The 17547-nt window shown below is 41.1% G+C and overlaps 1 protein-coding gene across 1 annotated transcript in view; it reads right to left on the reverse strand.

The window, feature by feature from the left end:
* Positions 1 to 17547, reverse strand: part of LOC149277642 (elongator complex protein 4-like) — a gene marked incomplete at its 3' end in the record, with an annotated part of 55128 nt that overhangs the window by 18725 nt on the left and 18856 nt on the right. Inside the window, exon 4 of the mRNA XM_089502644.1 lies at positions 3641 to 3775. Coding sequence (XP_089358770.1) covers positions 3641 to 3775 — 135 coding nt within the window. The remainder of the gene's footprint in view (positions 1 to 3640; positions 3776 to 17547) is intronic.

A 17547-nucleotide genomic window follows, 5' to 3' on the forward strand; every position in this document is an offset into this window, starting at 1 on the left:
CCGGTTTAGATATGGGGCTATAGTGCTTTTTAAGCCATTCCCTAACAGATAAGGTCTCAGACAATCGAGTATTAACCTATTGAGAACCAAAAGGGATGGCAAAGTAGAAGTTTCTTTTCTTTTTTTCGTATGGACAGCTCAGCAGAAACTTTGTTATCTTGATTTACCCTCCATCTGGCATTCAATGCAATGGTTCCAACTGGCACAATTTTGACATTAGACAAGTTGATGGGTTTTCAATATTTACCTTCTGTGCCCTCATCAATCAATATCATAAAATGAAAAGACGCAAACTTTTCTATTTAGCCATTCCTGGGTCATTAGGAAGACTGAAATTGGCATGACAGCAATCAGAATGCTCACAAACTTATTTCTGTACAGAGCTGTATTGGTCTGTGCTTCACTAACGGGTCGAAGATAGCACTTTTTCTAGTTGTTCCAAATGAAAGGTTGTGAGAGAAGGGGTACACTGCTGTACTCCAACTCTCAGTACCTTCAATAGTACCTCATGACAGATCAAGAGGAAAAACGGGAATTGAGGACATGTAGCCTTTTCTTGGTCTATGTTACAGTCTCATACTGCAATCCAAAACACAACGCTTTGGAGTCTTCCATGAGGTTGGCTTGGAAATGATGAGAAATGTCCTTATTTTGCAGTCGAGAGTAATAGGGTCGGGTAGCCCAATAAAAACCAGAGGATTGCTTGTTAAAAGCCTTGTTTTCCTGCAGGCAATCAGAGTAGCGGCCCAGTGGGGTGTAATCAGCAATTACTAATTGGCTGCCATGAGCTAACAATACTTGCTTCGCAACATCACTTTAACACCAACAGCATTATTGGGACCCCTGTGAAGAAGTAACCAACACAATGCAGTCTACAATTGCATTTATAGGTAAATTAGCTACTCTAGACTTTCTGAACAAATTTCTTCAAGCAACTGGTAAAACACGAAGTTTTATCCCTTTAAAACTAGTAACAGACATTCTTACTCGCAGGATTTTAACGATTGGGGGGGTGTAGATTATATTATCGGTTGGTCCTTACTCTGTCATTAGATAGACAATCACACACTTAGGAAGTGACAGCGCTGATAAATCTGGATTGACCGGGTTTAGGAGCTGACTGCTGGACCTGAAGAAGGATTCCCGGTTCCTGGAGTGGTTGGTAGTGGTATGTAGGTCTGCTCACGCTATAACCTGTTCTGACCTTGTCCTACTAATGTCTACTCATTCTTATTCTGCTTTCCTCGGCACACAACTTAGAATAAAATATTTGCAGAAGGGGTAACACTCTGATCCATCAATACTACAAGGTAAGATGAATACAGCGTACAATGCCGACAGCAGCGCACGTACCTAGTCATGTCTGTATGGCAGCGACCATGCAAATGCCCCATGACCAGTCAACCTAAATCAATCCTTAAGGAAGGATATCTTGGTAATGATAGTCTTTGCCATTACCATTCCCCCACACCGAAGTATGACAAGGGGCAGTTTGTGTCGGTACAGTTTTAAGTAACCTTGCCCAGAACCAGTGTTGTATCCATGTGCTTCAGCGCTCTGGACGCATTACCTATTGCACAACTCAAATGACAGGTAACACAGCCTTTCAGCTCTATTCACTATTCATTATAATTAACTCATCATTTCTGTTTAAGGCGGTGAATGAAGATCTCCACCTGCTCTCTTGTAAACATGGTTAAGTTTGACGCTTAACCATGACAATAGCAAAAGCTTCCTTTTCCAGGGTACAGGGTGTGTTGAGGACAGTTCTGCCCCCAAGCTTGAAGCAAATGTTATTACACCTTCTGACAAATATTTCTTTTCTCTCTGACAGTCGGACCTGTCCTGAAAAAAGCTGCAGAAATCACAGCCACCCGTCACATTAGAGCGACTCAACAAGGACGTTTTCAGTAACAGATCTAGTTTCCTGAGGTTCTCTAACAAGAGCATCCCACTTTTCCACAAAGCAACGGCTATCCCCCGGTGCTATCACTATGGCAACATTAAGAACAATTAAGAAAACCAAGAATCTGGATGTTCAGTTCTATACCTCACCTACATCCTAGCTTCCATAAGAACAATTTATTCAGGGAGAAAGTCCCTATCCAGATGATCTCCAATTCTAATTCTTACGTATATATTAATCATCTTTTACTTCGAGTATATTCATAAAAGATCTTCTGCTAATGCTATACGTGGGAGTCTCTCATCTTGACGCTTCCAAGTCTTCCTGTAGTGTCTCTTTACTAAGATTTGTTATAATGGTTTTCTACATAATCTGTACAGCTAAAGAGTCTCTAGCAGGGAAGAGTCTCTAGCATGAAAGGCTCACCATATTTAATATAAAAACAATACAAGTACCGTCATATCCAAAATAAACTACAATAAATTATCAAAGAAAGCCTTGTTTTCCATGTGTTTCATGCATGTGATAGACAGTGTAGAGATAGCTCAGTATGGCTCACATTAATAAAAGTGATGGGATTAAACGATCGGCCTCGAGGCTGTTTGGGTTGGCATGCCAGCATATATATATACGCATCTTTTAATACCGACACATTTTCAGGTCTGCACAATCCCACTGAGAACCAAACATGCCAAACCTTGTCTTGGCCCTGCCCGATTCTAGGTGAACCTTCCTGTAATCAGAATACTCAGAAAGGAAAGGGTTTGGTGGAATGTGAAAGATATTACAGCACGATCTAAAGCTCCGATAAGATCACATATGGTGAAGGTGCGTGGTAAACAATGGGCAAATCACGTGGACCAAGCAGCTTCTAGTCTGTGGTCATCTTCTGGGCTTCTGGATTAACCGAAAAATACCTATCCCAAGAAGATGCGACACTACCAGTTGGAAAAAAAGTTGAGCTCTCTCGGTGATTAGCTTCTAGTGATAGGGATGCTGATACAATCTCAAGTATTCCGTTCCCTTATCATGCACACAGCTAAGCAAGTCAACAGCGTGCTTCAGTACTTTCACTAGAGGGATTTAATGAGTACGGCTCGCTCGACCTTTCAGACTCTCCCCGGAAGGCTGGGCGAACAAATATAGTCAGAATAAATGCAGATATTGGGTGGCTGTTTTAATTCTCTGCGGTAGGGATAAATCACTTATCTGAGGAGCTCTTGGCACTGATGGAATTAATAAAACGACTAGTGATTACTGCGGTGACATCATGGCAGTCTGCGCAACAATCCTACCCGAGGGGCTGTATCTGTTACGTGTAACACTGTCTGATAAGTAACATCTTCAAAGGTTGACAGTAGACATGTTTTAATTGTGAGCAGGTTGATGTAGGTAGAAAATCACCGTAGCAACAAATGGAATGGTAGTGTAAACTTGACCATTTTGTTTATTGCCATGGTGATAACACCGCTTTTCAACCCAACACCGAAATCACTTCTTATACATAAAAGTTAAGATAATATTTTCCATCTTAACTTCCTGAAAGACTGAAATTAGTACTTCTGCATTCGAATTAAAAGTTACCTAGTTAATGAGGTGAAAAAAAACCCACCTCCATGCCATCCACATCCATATTTGTATTGTTTGCAGTGACGTAACCATAATAAACATTTTCATTACGGATTCCCAAGCGTAAGAAAACCCCCTCAATGTCCCTTTGAACGTAATTCTCACCTCTACTTTCGGCAGGTTCTGGTAACGCCAGGCTATCTTCATCTCCCGAGTATCCTCTTCAGATACGGGGACCTTCTTTTCCTCTTTACGGTCATCTTGCTTTGGTATCTCATCTATTAGGGGTGCTGGGAGGTCCTGCGGTAACAGATATGATACGAAAACTCAGAGTTTTAGTAAAGTGCTCACATATAACCCACAAACAACAGAAGTACTGGGGAGATAAACTAGGATGGATTACGATTACGTTTGCTCTACATCATATATATAACTGATCTCAGGGAAATAATAACACACTACTACAGTTAAGTATAACAATTTACCTGATGACAACATAGTCTTACAACCTTAGAAACAAATGGAATGGTCCATTCAACAGGAATATTATTTTGGTTGTTATTGTGATAACACCATTTTTTACCCTTTGCACCAGGGCCACTTATTCTACCCCAAAAAACAGCTACGCTCAATGTCAAAGGTGAATAGTAACCCACTGTATCAGTTTGCAGGTATCTATTGCTGGAGAATACAAATGAAAACATACGGAATTATATGAATATGAACTGTACTTTCTGGAGAACGAGATACAGTCGTTTGCAGTCATAAGGGATCCATGATTGGTGTCTCCTCAAATTAGTTTCCTATGGTCCCTCATTATCTCTTCTGAACCTTAGGAACAGACGTGTCATCATATGATGTCACGTCTCAGTCCTCCACATCTCAAAGCCCAGTAGAGGTTTCAAAAGATTAAAGTACAGAAGACCCCCAGCTTGTTTACACTAGCAAATTTACAAAATTATTCTACATTTTAAAGACAGCTGCAGCGTGGGCTGACCTGAGAAGATGCCCCCTTCATCACCCTATTGATTGTTAGTATCATCACACACTGCCTGCCAGATGACATTGCCGGCTCAAACTATTGACAAAGGTATGGTGGCACCCAATGGAAACACCTAATCATGAGGGCTGTACAGATAAGAACGGTAAATCCAATCATTACACTACAGAAGGCTGGTGATAGTATCGCGTTATCTTCACACCTTGTAACGCGTTAGGAGGTATGGACACATGGGGGCGCTGGAGAGGAACTTTCATAGTTATGTGCAAACTCTGGTGCAAACTGGTAAACCGAGAAGTACAAGCTGGAGCAAGCTCAGACTTCTCCACCCATTAGTTATGGACTCAGCTCGACCACCTCTAGTAATCAGAAGGAACATTCTTTGTGTTGCTATGACAACTGCACCAGAATGTCTCTTGATACGTAACTCCCAACTGAAAAAAGAATTGCATTCTCTAGGAAGCAAATAATTCTTAGCAGATATGTAATTGAATTATTTCCTCTGAATTGTTTGGGAAACTTTAGCAGTTTCTATGGCAACAGACTATCCGTGTCTCCTTTTGCATCACATGACAATTGTGTGTTTCCCAGCAAAAAGAATGAATGGGGCAGATTTGTTTTTTTGCACAATTAAAGAATTCTATCTTTGGTCATTAACCAGTATTAGGAATTGTGCTTCTACCAATGAATTTACTCGATTATAAGACGAGGTTTTTTTCAGAGCAAATGCTCTGACCTCAATTAGGTCTGACTATGAGACGACTAAGATCCAGATCCGCCGCAGCTGCAGGGGACCTGGATCCTCCTGTCTGTCTCTCTCTCTCCCCCGCCCCACTTACTGGTACTTCTGAGTCCCCGGTGTGCAGCCGGGGCAGTGTGTAGCACCCGGAAGGAGGTGTGGCTAGCAGCGGGGGTTGTCTGCGTCCATCGCGCAGACCTTCCCCGACTGTCAGAGATCAGAGTTCCGAGCACCGGTGCTGGGAACTCTGATCTCTGACAGTCGAGGAAGGTCTGCGCGATGGACGCAGACAGCCCCTGCTGCTAGCCACGCCTCCTTCCGGGTGCAGCATAAGTGCGTGGGATCTACACGCTGCCCCAGCTACATGACAGGGAAGCCAGAAGCACCGGTAAGTTTGGAGGGAGGGAGGGAGATGGGGGAGTGTTAAATGGGGGGCATAAGGCATTTCTGAAGGCAGAGTGTTCTGTGAAATGCCTTTTAACCCCCTTAATGCCACTCTGCCTCCAGAAATGCCTGTTTAACCCTCTATACGCCACTCTGCCTCCTGAATGCCTTAAACCTCCCTAGATGCCACTCTTCCCCATAATATGCCTTTTAACCCCCTAAATGACAGAGTGGCATATAGGGGTATAAGGCATTTCTGGAGGCAGAGTGGCACATAGGTGGTCAAAAGGCATATCATGGGGCACAGTGGCATTTAGAGGGTTAAAAGGCATATCATGGGGCACAGTGGCATTTAGAGGGTTAAAAGGCATATCATGGGGCACAGTGGCATATAGGGGGTATAAGGCATTTCTGGGGCAGATGTGCATAACTGGGGGGCAGGTTGGAAAATAGAAGGAAATAAAACCAAAATATTTTTTTCAATCATAGCTTTTATTAAAAAAAATAGTTTAGATGAATTAACATTTACTGGTAAAACTTTCTTCCTATAGGGTCGTCTTATATTCAGGCTTTTTCTTTTTTTCTTAAATTAATATTCAGATTTGGGGGGTCGTCTTCTAATCGAGCAAATACGGTAGTTACAAAAAAAAGTTACAGTCAGCAAAGTAGGTGGAACGGCACCTTTAATGTGATTTAATCGGAATTAACGGGACTACGGATTTGTGTTTCCTCTAGCATACATAATACAGAGATACCGCAACCTGAAGATTATACACAAACACCGATATTACCCTAAAGAACACAAAACAAACCTAATAGTCTGCGTGTGAATTACAGCACGGCGAGAGCGCAGGAGATGCGGGTGAATGATAAGGGGAAATCCTTTGTATTTGTCTTTTATAATTAAATGCCTTGAAAGCCCTAAATAGTTATAAATGTCTCGTTTGAATACCCGGGCTCCTATTTGGATGAATGTATAACCATTTTCAAAACAGATGAGCAGAAATTTATGGTATTTAAGCTTTCAAAAATTACCCAAGCAGTAACAATCATAAAAGTGGCACCCAGGCAATAGAAAAATGCAGCTGAAAAAGATAGTATTAAGGAAATCTATTATTTTAAAGAGGGAGGAATCTTAATTATGGGGGTAGGATGTTGTTTTCCTTTCTTTAGAGAAAATAAATGCAGAAAAATAAGATTTTTTTTTTTTAGTTCAAATATGAAAATTTTGCAGTTCTGTATAGCGAATATAAGCGTGAAACGGTGAACGTGGATTAAAAACCCGTAGATAAAGTACCGCAAAGCCCATCAGAGCAGCCATTTTTCCTTCCGGTTTTATGGACCTTTAAGTTATTCCACCCCTTTGGTAGACACTATAACAGTAATACGAGAGAAGCTTTTTCTGAAGGATACATTAAAAACATTTCCAAAATTTGAGAAGAAAAACAACGTTTTCAAAATACAAGTGGATTGGATTTAAATTTTTTTTTTTTTTGTAAAGATTTCTAGGACAACCTATCAGTGCTGGGTTTCATGTCACATGACACTTTAGTGTGTCCCGCAAGAAATTAAAGAGGCAAAATCTGTAATATTCAATTTTTTAGGCTGTTTGTAAGGCTACATTTTGTTATGAATGTGTTACGATCAGGGGCGTAACTAGACGCCTCAGGGCCCGGGTGCGAGAATCTGTTAAGGGCCCCCCCACCCCCTCACCCCCCCCAAAAAACATGAGTTTTACCCAACAATTTTTTTTCAACTAATTCAACAAATTCAATTTACATATTGAATCATAATCAAAGAAAAAGGGGCGCATGTACAAAGGGCATAATCCAGGGGTGTCCAAGTTTTTTCTGCAGTGGGCCACTTCATCAGAATTGTATACGTGCGCGGGCCGCACTCATTTTTCACTGTGACAAAAAATATGGCCTTTAATAAAATATGCAGATTAAAATAAAGTAAAATGACACAAAACCTTTACTCTTCCTCTCACTGATTTCTGGGCCTTGAAAGTTTTGCGACTACAAATTCAGGATTCCCTAGATTTATTCTAGGGATGAACTAAAATGAAAATTCTGGACCAAAACATTCAGGGTTCACTTAGCCAAAACCGAAAATGACCCCCACCTTTAAAAATAATAATAAAAACTCACATATTTAATAAAAGTAGGTAACACACAATAGGACAAAATTAGCAATATGACTTGGCATGATAGGAGTGTGATTGCTGTTAGCCTAGGCAACCAGTAAATGCTGGTACCTAGGCATGATGGGACTGTGCTCGCTGTGATTGCTGTTAGCAATCACACTCCTATCATGCCAAGTCAGCCAGTACATGCTGGTACAGGGTGGCTGTAAGTGATGTGCAGACCCCATACTGCTGGCAGCATCACTACACGAGGGGGGCAGCTAGCTAGGTTTCAGCATGTACTAGCTGACTTGGCATGATAGGAGTGTGATTGCTAACAGTAGTCACAGTCCCATCATGCCTAGGTTCCAGCACTTACACATCCATCCAGTAAATGCTGGAACCTAGGCATGATGGGACTCTGATTGCTGTTGGCAATCACACTCCTATCATGCCAAGTCAGCCAATACACGCTGGTACAGGATGGCTGTAAGTGATGTGCAGACCCCATACTGCTGGCAGCATCAATACACAAGGGGGGCAGCTAGCCAGGTTTCAGCATGTACTGGCTGACTTGGCATGATAGGAGTGTGATTGCTAACAGCAATCACAGTCCCATCATGCCTAGGTTCCAGCACTTACACATCCATCCAGTAAATGCTGGAACCTAGGCATTATGGGACTGTGATTGCTGTTAGCAATCACACTCCTATCATGCCAAGTCAGCCAGTACATGCTGGTACAGGGTGGCTGTAAGTGCAGACCCCATACTGCTGGCAGCATCACTACACAAGGGGGGCAGCTGGCCAGGTTTCAGCATGTACTGGCTGACTTGGCATGATAGGAGTGTGATTGCTAACAGCAATCACAGTCCCATCATGCCTAGGTTCCAGCACTTACACATCCATGCTATCTCACACACACACACACACACACACACACACACACACACACATATAATCATTAATTCACAGATTCATTCCCTCAATCACACACACTCATTCAAACACCCTCCCCACCCCCTTACCTGTACTGCAGCTCCCTCGATGCCGCTCACAGACTTCAACAGGGGGCGCGGCCTCCCTCTGCCTTCTCTGCTAAAGCACAGAGGAAGTAGGAAGTCACGTGAACTCCGCTTCCTCCGTGCTGTCCAGAAGACCCTCCCACAAGTAAGTAGCAGGGCTTGAGGTGCGGCTCGTGTAAGATCGGTTGTCCTGGCTGCCGATCTTACGCGGGCCGCACCTCGAGGTCTCGCGGGCCGCATTTTGGACGCCCCTGCCTTATTTAAAAAAAAAAAAAAACAAAAACGTAAAAAAAAAAGATTTCGGGCGGCCCCTTGGCTTGGGCCCCCCTGCCGCCGGGCCCGGTCGCAGTCGCGACCCCTGCGACCCCGGTAGATCCGCCACTGGTTACGATCAGGAGGGTAGGTAGAACAGCTCGTTTAACTACAGGTATCTTTTTTTATTAAATTCTGCTGCTCCAATACCAGGTTTTAAAGAAAAAAAAAAACGCCAGCAAAGTTCTACGATAAAGAATAATGATAGTTATCTTCAAATTAAATGTGGTTTTTAAACACCTTATTAATGTAATTAAGTAATGTTTCAATTATTAGCTTTTTTTGTGATACAAAAGATATATCTCCATTTCCATAGCTCTATTTAATTCTAACCTTGTCTGGTAATTATTGTTCCTTCCCTTTTATGCGTTCGAGGAATGCGGCAATTAGTGTGAATCGGGCAAGAAAGAAGAAAGTCTGGTTCTACAGTTTACCTATACGTGGGCCAATTTCATTAAAAACAAAGACTATATTCTATCATGTGGTTTGCAAGGATTCATTTCATGGCACCTTGGCCGAGACCTAACCTTGAGTGCGCCGGCGTCTGGTATCCCCCCCCCCCAACCATCTTTCAGTCAGAACTAGAGAAAATTCCCACTTTCATAAGTTAGGAGAGACCAGCTGAACGTATGTATGAATAACGGTCACAATGTCCACTCGATGAAAAGCCAAGCAGGCACTAAACACAGATGGGTGGAAGGTTTCGTAAACCGGGCAGATTGGTTTCATGTTGAATCAGGTTTCTCTAGCCGAGTACCTATTATCATTAACGCCAAGTGATTGCTTATGATGTCATGATGTAGGTGACCTTTTAGGAAGGGTCTTGTGTCACACAAGACAAGATCTTCCAGCAAAGATGCAAGGAAATATTAGTATCAATAATAATAAATTAATAGAAGCATTTAAAGCTTTTATTAACAAGTGATTCCCTTACTTGATATATAATTTTTTTAATTATTAAAATCAATTTGATTATATATATATATATATATATATATATATATATATATATATAGGCTTTAAAGTTTTGTTTTCAACCCTTTGATTTGCCAAATTGGCTAACACTACTTGAATCATCTGCTGCGAGGAATGACTCCTGACGACGATATGGGTATAAAGCCTATTTTCCTTTAACGTAATTACACATTCCTAAAGATAAAACAAATTAATTTCCCAGGTGTGGGTTTCTTCATCAGCAAATAATCCATTGTCCTCCGACAACACCTGTACCGCATTGTTAGTGCATATCTGTTTATCTCTGTTACACAATGCAGGTGATCGGCGCTCACAGATGATCATTACGACTGATCCCAGCTAAGCACTTGTCTTAGTCCCAAAGCTGGTCACTGTTTGAAGTTCTTCTTGCGCTGCAATCAGGGGCACACCTGTTGCTGTCACCTCACGCCATACCATCCCCGCTTAAAGTCTTGTCATTTGCACATTCAGAGTCCCGGGAGGGGATTAACTATTTCACACCAGTCAACTTTAATGTTGCAAGCCAAGCGAAACACGCAGACTGTTCCCCGAACACAGGTACCTGTTTGGAAGGCTCTTATTCAATCAACAGATGCTCATTTCAATCTGTAAATGTGTGTTTTGATTTGACTACTCATCTGTAAGAGCAGAGTTTCCTACAAGCTTGTTTTACACTTTACCAATACCTGGAATCATGTAACTTATATTAACAATGCAGGAATAGAAACATTTCAGTCTTGTACTGAAATATTATTGGGGTTCAAAAGACTTCAGGAGCACCAAGTCTAATTACCCCCAAGAGCCAGGTAAGAACAGGTATGAAAACATTACTGCTGGTGACCGGCTATAAAATACTACATGGTTTTGCTTATCCATGTAAGTATGTTTCTATATACATACACACACATAAGCACATATGCCAGTCACTCAAACGCTATTCAGTGGTAGCTAAAGAGCTACCAGTTGTCCATGAGGTACCTGTTGGTGATCCCTGCTATAGCACCAGTTGGTGCTACCAAATTTTATTTTAACTGAATAATCATATTTGATGTTTATCTTCTACTCAACTACCCGATATCCAATATCTTACTAAATCCCACTGTATATGAATGAGAGGAACATGTCAATATGTTCTTTCTTTCTCAGAATCCACCCGCCCTACCATCAATACTACTGCCCGCTAGTATCCGTCTCACACCATTCTCCTTTCTATAATTCTTTGTGAATACCAGCATCAGACTCGTTGCCAACCGTTACCCGAGTGCCATTAACAAAACCCCCTAAAATAACACATCAGAAGAAAAGCATTAACAAGTGTTTCCTTACACAACCCTGTGGCCTACAAAGCTTCAAAGTCCCACTTCTAGTAGGACATTTGTCACTCTGTGCCTGCTTTGTGGACTTTTTTTGCTTCTTCCAGTTCCTCACCAACCTTCCCTGGCTAAACAAGTAGTTCTAGAACTCATCTGTTTCAGATTTAAAAAAAGTTAAAGTACAAACCCATCAGTATTAAGAGAGACTCAAGAATTATTTTACCTTGGTAGAGCCATGCTACTAGCATGAGCGCAATTACCCTCTGGATCAACACAGTAGGGACACAATATGTATATAGGTTGAACTTGATGGACTTTGGTCTTTTTTCAACCTTATGAACTATGTTACTATGTTACTCAATTAAATTATTGTCTAATTCGCCTCATCTTCTAAGTCCCCCAGAACCAATAAAGTTCCAACAAAGTGGAAGGGCAACGCAATGTAGAAGAATAATTATGCCAAGGTTTTGACAAATAATTAAGATGGCTGCTCTTATACACATGCACACACACAAGTACGAGCACACACATACACACACACACACACACATTTTTTATCTTTTTGTCTTATCTTTTTTAGATAAGACATATATATTAAACATACTAAATGAGAAGTAATATTTTATCTACAAGATCTTTTCGGTCATTCTATAGATTAAACACTTTACCTGTAGAATATACATCCCAAAGTTTACCATCTATCTCTTTAAAAAAAATAACTTTTTTTTAACAGAATAAAATGTTTGTTTAATACAAACAAGAAGCTGGTTATGCAAATGCATTAGCAAATTTCCTTCCAACGATGTTCCGGGAATGTCATAAGTGAAGTAAGAAGGATCCCGTAACCGGGTCCTTGTCGAATCTCCTTCCTTGGATAACTTTTCATTAAACTCACACATAATCCCAGTTAAGCAGAGATGAAGTTTCAGATATTAAAATCTACGCTTGATACTGTCTGCTTCAAAGAACATTTTTCTGCTTCAGAGCTTCCTAAAGTCCCAAACAGTTTCGGAACAGATTTCCAGCACACTCTGCCGTCCTTTGGTTTATCTAGAGGCTTAGAAATCTCTCAATAACTGACGAGAGCTCTTAATCCCCGGTGTAAGCCACCAAAGGAGCAGTGGCTAAAGGCTACGAAATCCTTGTCTAATTACAAATAAAAAGTGATGTAAGTATATACATGACTGATAGGTGAGACGTAAATGACAAATAACCTTCCGAAAGCCAGTGTCTTTAAATATATTCCCGTCAGACTACCTGTACATTGCGTGAATCAATACAAGTGCAAATGGAAATGTATTATATCTTTTATTATATTATTAGGAAAAAGTGGTGCATAAATAGGAGAAGAGACATTTAAAATGTACTTTTTATTTATTTTATTTTTTTTTTAAAGGTGGCAAAATTATTGTAAAAATGCTTGTAGAAATTGTGTATTATTATTGCTTGAAATGCATTGAAAACAGAGTGGGTTAAATTTCTTCATAAAACATCAATGACTTATAATAAAAGATAACGTGCTCGAGAAAACGTTGCGTTTTATGATTCTAAATATCCTTCCAAATGCTTTTAAATGACCAAATCCTTTGCGGAAATAACTCTTTAATCATGTAACATTATGTCGCATTCAGAATTTTGTAAAAGTGTAGACGAGTCTAGTCCTCAAAATTGTATTTTCATTTTTCATTACATGTTGGCGTGGATTTTGCCCGGAGGCTAATTGGTGGATGAATTCTTTAGTTATTAGAGTTACAAGACTCTATTAACTTCTCCCCCTGGCTGCCTCTGCTGTACCCAGGAGGCATTCGTACATATACTTCTTGCACACGCTATGTTGTGTTCCCACTGAAATCAGCAGCTACAGCCAATCGCATGTATGACAGCAAAACATCGGTGTTTAGATTGGACAGACGTGATTGGCTGCTGCTGCTCCTATTGACTAGGATGGGAGTTCTACTGAGCATGTGCAAGGAGTGTACTGGAACATGCTTCCTGCTTCCAGTAGAGGCAGCTGGGGGAGGAGCTAAATGAGAGAAGAAATTAATTCTCTATCTCCAATAACTAAAGAATGTCTGCACCGATTTGCATGCAATTAGGGCTGAAACAACGAATCGATAAAATCGATAATAATCGATAACGGAAATCGTTGTCGACGATTTCCGTTATCGATTAATCGAGTGATCGATTCGTTGTTGGCTCCTTTTACTTACCTCCGCGAGCGTTCCCTGCTTCCGCTACACGCTCTGCACTGCGTGACGGATGTGACGCGTTCCGGAGGTAAGTATTCTTTATGTCTGTGCGAATCGCTCTGTGCGAGTGGCTCCGTTCGCACAGAGCGATTCGCGGGGGTGGGGGTGGGGTTTCAGGGGATGCAGGGCAGAGTGGGGGTGGGGGTGCAGGGCAGAGTGGGGTTGGGGGTGGGGATGCAGGACAGGGTGTGAGTGTGGGGGCAGGGCAGGAGACTGGGTGCAGGGCAGAGTGGGGGTGGGGGTGCAGGGCAGAGTGGGAGACTGGGTGCAGGGCAGAGTGGGGGTGTGGATGCAGGGCAGGGTGGGAGTGTGGGTGCAGGGCAGAGTGGGTGCAGGGTGTGAGTGTGGGGGCAGGGTGTGAGTGTGGGGGCAGGGCAGAGTGTGGGGGCAGGGCAGAGTTGGAGACTGGGTGCAGGGGCACAGTGCAAAGTGCTGGGTGCAAAGTGCCAGGGCTGGGTGCAAAGTTCTGGGTGCAAAGTGCCAGGGCTGGGTGCAAAGTGCTGAGTGCAAAGTGCTGGGTGCAAAGTGCCAGGGCTGGGGCAAAGTGCTGAGTGCTGGGTGCAAAGTGCCAGGGCTGGGTGCAAAGTGCCAGGGGTGGGGCAAAGTGCTCAGTGCTGGGTGCAAAGTGCCAGGGCTGGGTGCAAAGTGCCGGGTGCAAAGTGCCGGGTGCAAAGTGCTGGGTGCAAAGTGCCAGGGCTGGGTGCAAAGTGCTGGGTGCAAAGTGCTGGGTGCAAAGTGCCAGGGCTGGGTGCAAAGTGCAAAGTGCTGGGTGCAAAGTACCAGGGCTGGGGCAAAGTTTCTTGAACAGTAATAGTCCACCTCTTTTCAGAATGTTTGGGGTTATTTTGTTTCATAAATATTGTGTTTGGGTTTTTGTACTTTGAAAATATTGTTTTTTTATTACATCATAACAAAATAAGAATGTTAATGTAAATTTTAAGTTGTTTTTTAACATCCAGTTCATTAAATTATTTTAAATAAACAAAAAAATTGCATATTGTTTTTTTTTATCCGATTAATCGATTAATCGAAAAAATAATCGGCCAACTAATCGATTATTAAAATAATCGTTAGTTGCAGCCCTACATGCAATAAAGTAGGGACGGCGCGTCGATACATCGGGAATAATGAGGAAACCTGATGGGCCGAATGATTCTTATCCGACGTCACATTCTACGTTTCCATGAGTGCTCCTTTAATTCGCATGTAATAAAAAGCAGGCTGTTGCCTAGAAGCTTCTTAAACGACTCAATATTTAGAGCAAAGAATAAAAGGACAAATCTGCTAAGGTTTAACGTTCTAAATTATTATTATCTAAGTGGAACAGCACCTTTAACATCTGTTTAACAAAAATGTAACTAACCAATTAGTTGTTTTCCAGGAAGGTCTCTAATGGATATTTGAAGGCCAGTCAATCGTCCCTGAGGACTGATATAACTGTAAGTAGACAGCGGGCCGTTGGCTTAATTACCCCTGTGGTGATGGAGGTGGCTTAAAGATACCACCAGATGCTTCGCTGACTCAGTTAAAGGTGCTGTTCCAGTTAGTCAAAAATGTAATAGGTTTTCTAGCTTATTTAGCAAAAAAAAAAAAGTACACCTTGGTTTTTTTCTCCCCCTAAAGGTTTCTTTAGTCACATAATGAACATATTGTACTAAAAGCATGACAATCCCTGAAAAATCTGAAGAAAGCAACATGAAGATGGCGAAATTATTTCAGGGAAGGGATTGCGGCATTTAACAGTACTAGCAATGATGCTTCTAACGGTGCATTAAGATCCCATCAGGTTTTATAAAGTCTTAGCGTGGCATTCGCTGTGACAGTGGCCACCAATGCATTGTGTCCCTGATGCAAAGTGCTTTAAGAAAACCAAGTAGAGCTGGGACATGGCATACCCATACCTAAAAACCCTCCGGAGTCTCCGGGTGAAGTGCTGCAACCCGGATCTCCGGCTCACTCTTCTCTTTCTCCGTGGGAGAGGATCAGTGCTTAGACATGCCCTCTGCCCGTCCAATCCCTCGACTCATTTCAAATCTATTTTGATACAAGCTGCATTCTCCTAATCCTAGCAGATTTTACACATTATTTGAACACCCCTTTTTTTGCTCTTACAGAAGTTCCTGTAAATCTCATCCATTGAAACATCAATGAAACACTTAATGGGGTGGTGAAGGAATGAGATTATGTCACACCTGGTGGATTACGGCACGTGCTCTTTACCTTGTAATCCCATCACAAACATTTTTTTCAGCATGACTTGTGTTTATCCAACAGCACAACTGGGGTTAAACCATTGTTTTACAACTAATGATATTGGGGTACAATGGGTCCGAATCACAATTTGCCTTTTCTAATGAAATTCATGTTGTTAGGACATGATGTCACACCCAACGTCTTCATTAACGCAACTAATCAGATTTACGCATTTGTGAATTACTGCAACATTCTATTTTAGTGCTATCTCGTCAGTCCCGAGAGTGTTAATCACATGCTAACTAAGGGAGAACATGTAGGTGAATACGGAACACCAACCGTTATTGTGAAGATATTGCTAGGCAAGGCCAGGTGGATCAAATTGACTTAACTGAGACGCTGAGAGCATATTGTAAGCGTGTAAGAGCTGTGCCATCCTCTACTTCTTTACCAGTATGTCTTATGTGTGTTTATGATATTGTTACTTTCACATTATGATGTCTGGATATTGTTAGTTTCAATGTTATCAACATGGTAACATAGTAATAAAGGCTAAAAAAATATACAAGTCCATCAAGCTCAACATTATTGTTTGTTCTTAACCCAGAGGGAGGCTTTGATGAGACTCCAAATGGTGCTTCAAAAGAGGGAAAAATGTCTTCAAGATCCCACAATGGAAACCCGAATGAACAAACAACAAAAGGACAATAAAGCAATAATGCGCACTTTATGGCAGTAATGGCCGAGTGTCCCCTTTAAGTTATCTTTTCTTTGCCCTTGCAAATGCATGGAGGGATTCAACGTTTGTCCTCTTTTCCTACCCTCAACTTCATTGGCTTGCAGGCGATGCATTGGGCTGAATATATGCATGCGCGTTTTACTCATCACCAGCCAGTTCCAAAGAGTAAAGCATTCTGTAAAAGCTCTATGTAATCTGGAGCTCTGTAATATGATATATATATATAAATATATATATATATCATATATATATATATATATAACAACAATAATAATATTCTGTCCATATATTCTTAATTCAATTTTACTTAATCCCAGTGTTTTGAAGAACTCTATCTGCATACCAGATTTACATTAAAGACCACATGCTAAATATTTATATTACAAATTTATAGGTGATCAATATTTATTATTTCAACAAATCCAAAAAATTATACTTTATAGGTAAAAAAGGGACACCCCTTGAATAAAATAAACACAAAGCAAGTATTTACCCATTTGAGATCAAGGCTTAGTAAATGTACCACTATGTGAGAATATCAGATATGGGGCATATCTAGGGAGATCTAGCGAAGGGTTAAACAGAATAATGACAGTACCCACAGGCTGAAACAAGAAACGTGTTTACCAATGTCTTGCCTTAGTGTAAATTCTAAACTTTCATGTCACTTTCTTGCAAAAGAAAGAAACATTAATTGCTCAAAGCATCACATGCCCTTTTGGCGTTCGAGAAGCAGAGACAGCAGGAAGAAAGGAAGGCAAAAAAAAAAGAAATTTAGTAACGAAAAGAAAAAAAAGTATTTTATAAAATTATATTTAATTTTCTTTTGTTAAATGTAAAGTTAGAGATAACGTAAATGAAGCCAATAATTTATATCATAATATACACATATATATATATATATATAAAACGAATTGTGTCTATAACAAGCCCTACATGCACATTGTTACGACAGATCTATCCAATTTAACCCTCTCAGTACAATTTCCCCTTCCTTCTCATTCACTCGATGTTTAAAT

This window comes from Sceloporus occidentalis, unplaced genomic scaffold, assembly GCF_023333645.1.
Source record: "Sceloporus occidentalis isolate IW3139 unplaced genomic scaffold, rSceOcc1.0.p SCAF_207, whole genome shotgun sequence".
NCBI classification, from domain to species: Eukaryota; Metazoa; Chordata; class Lepidosauria; order Squamata; family Phrynosomatidae; genus Sceloporus; species Sceloporus occidentalis.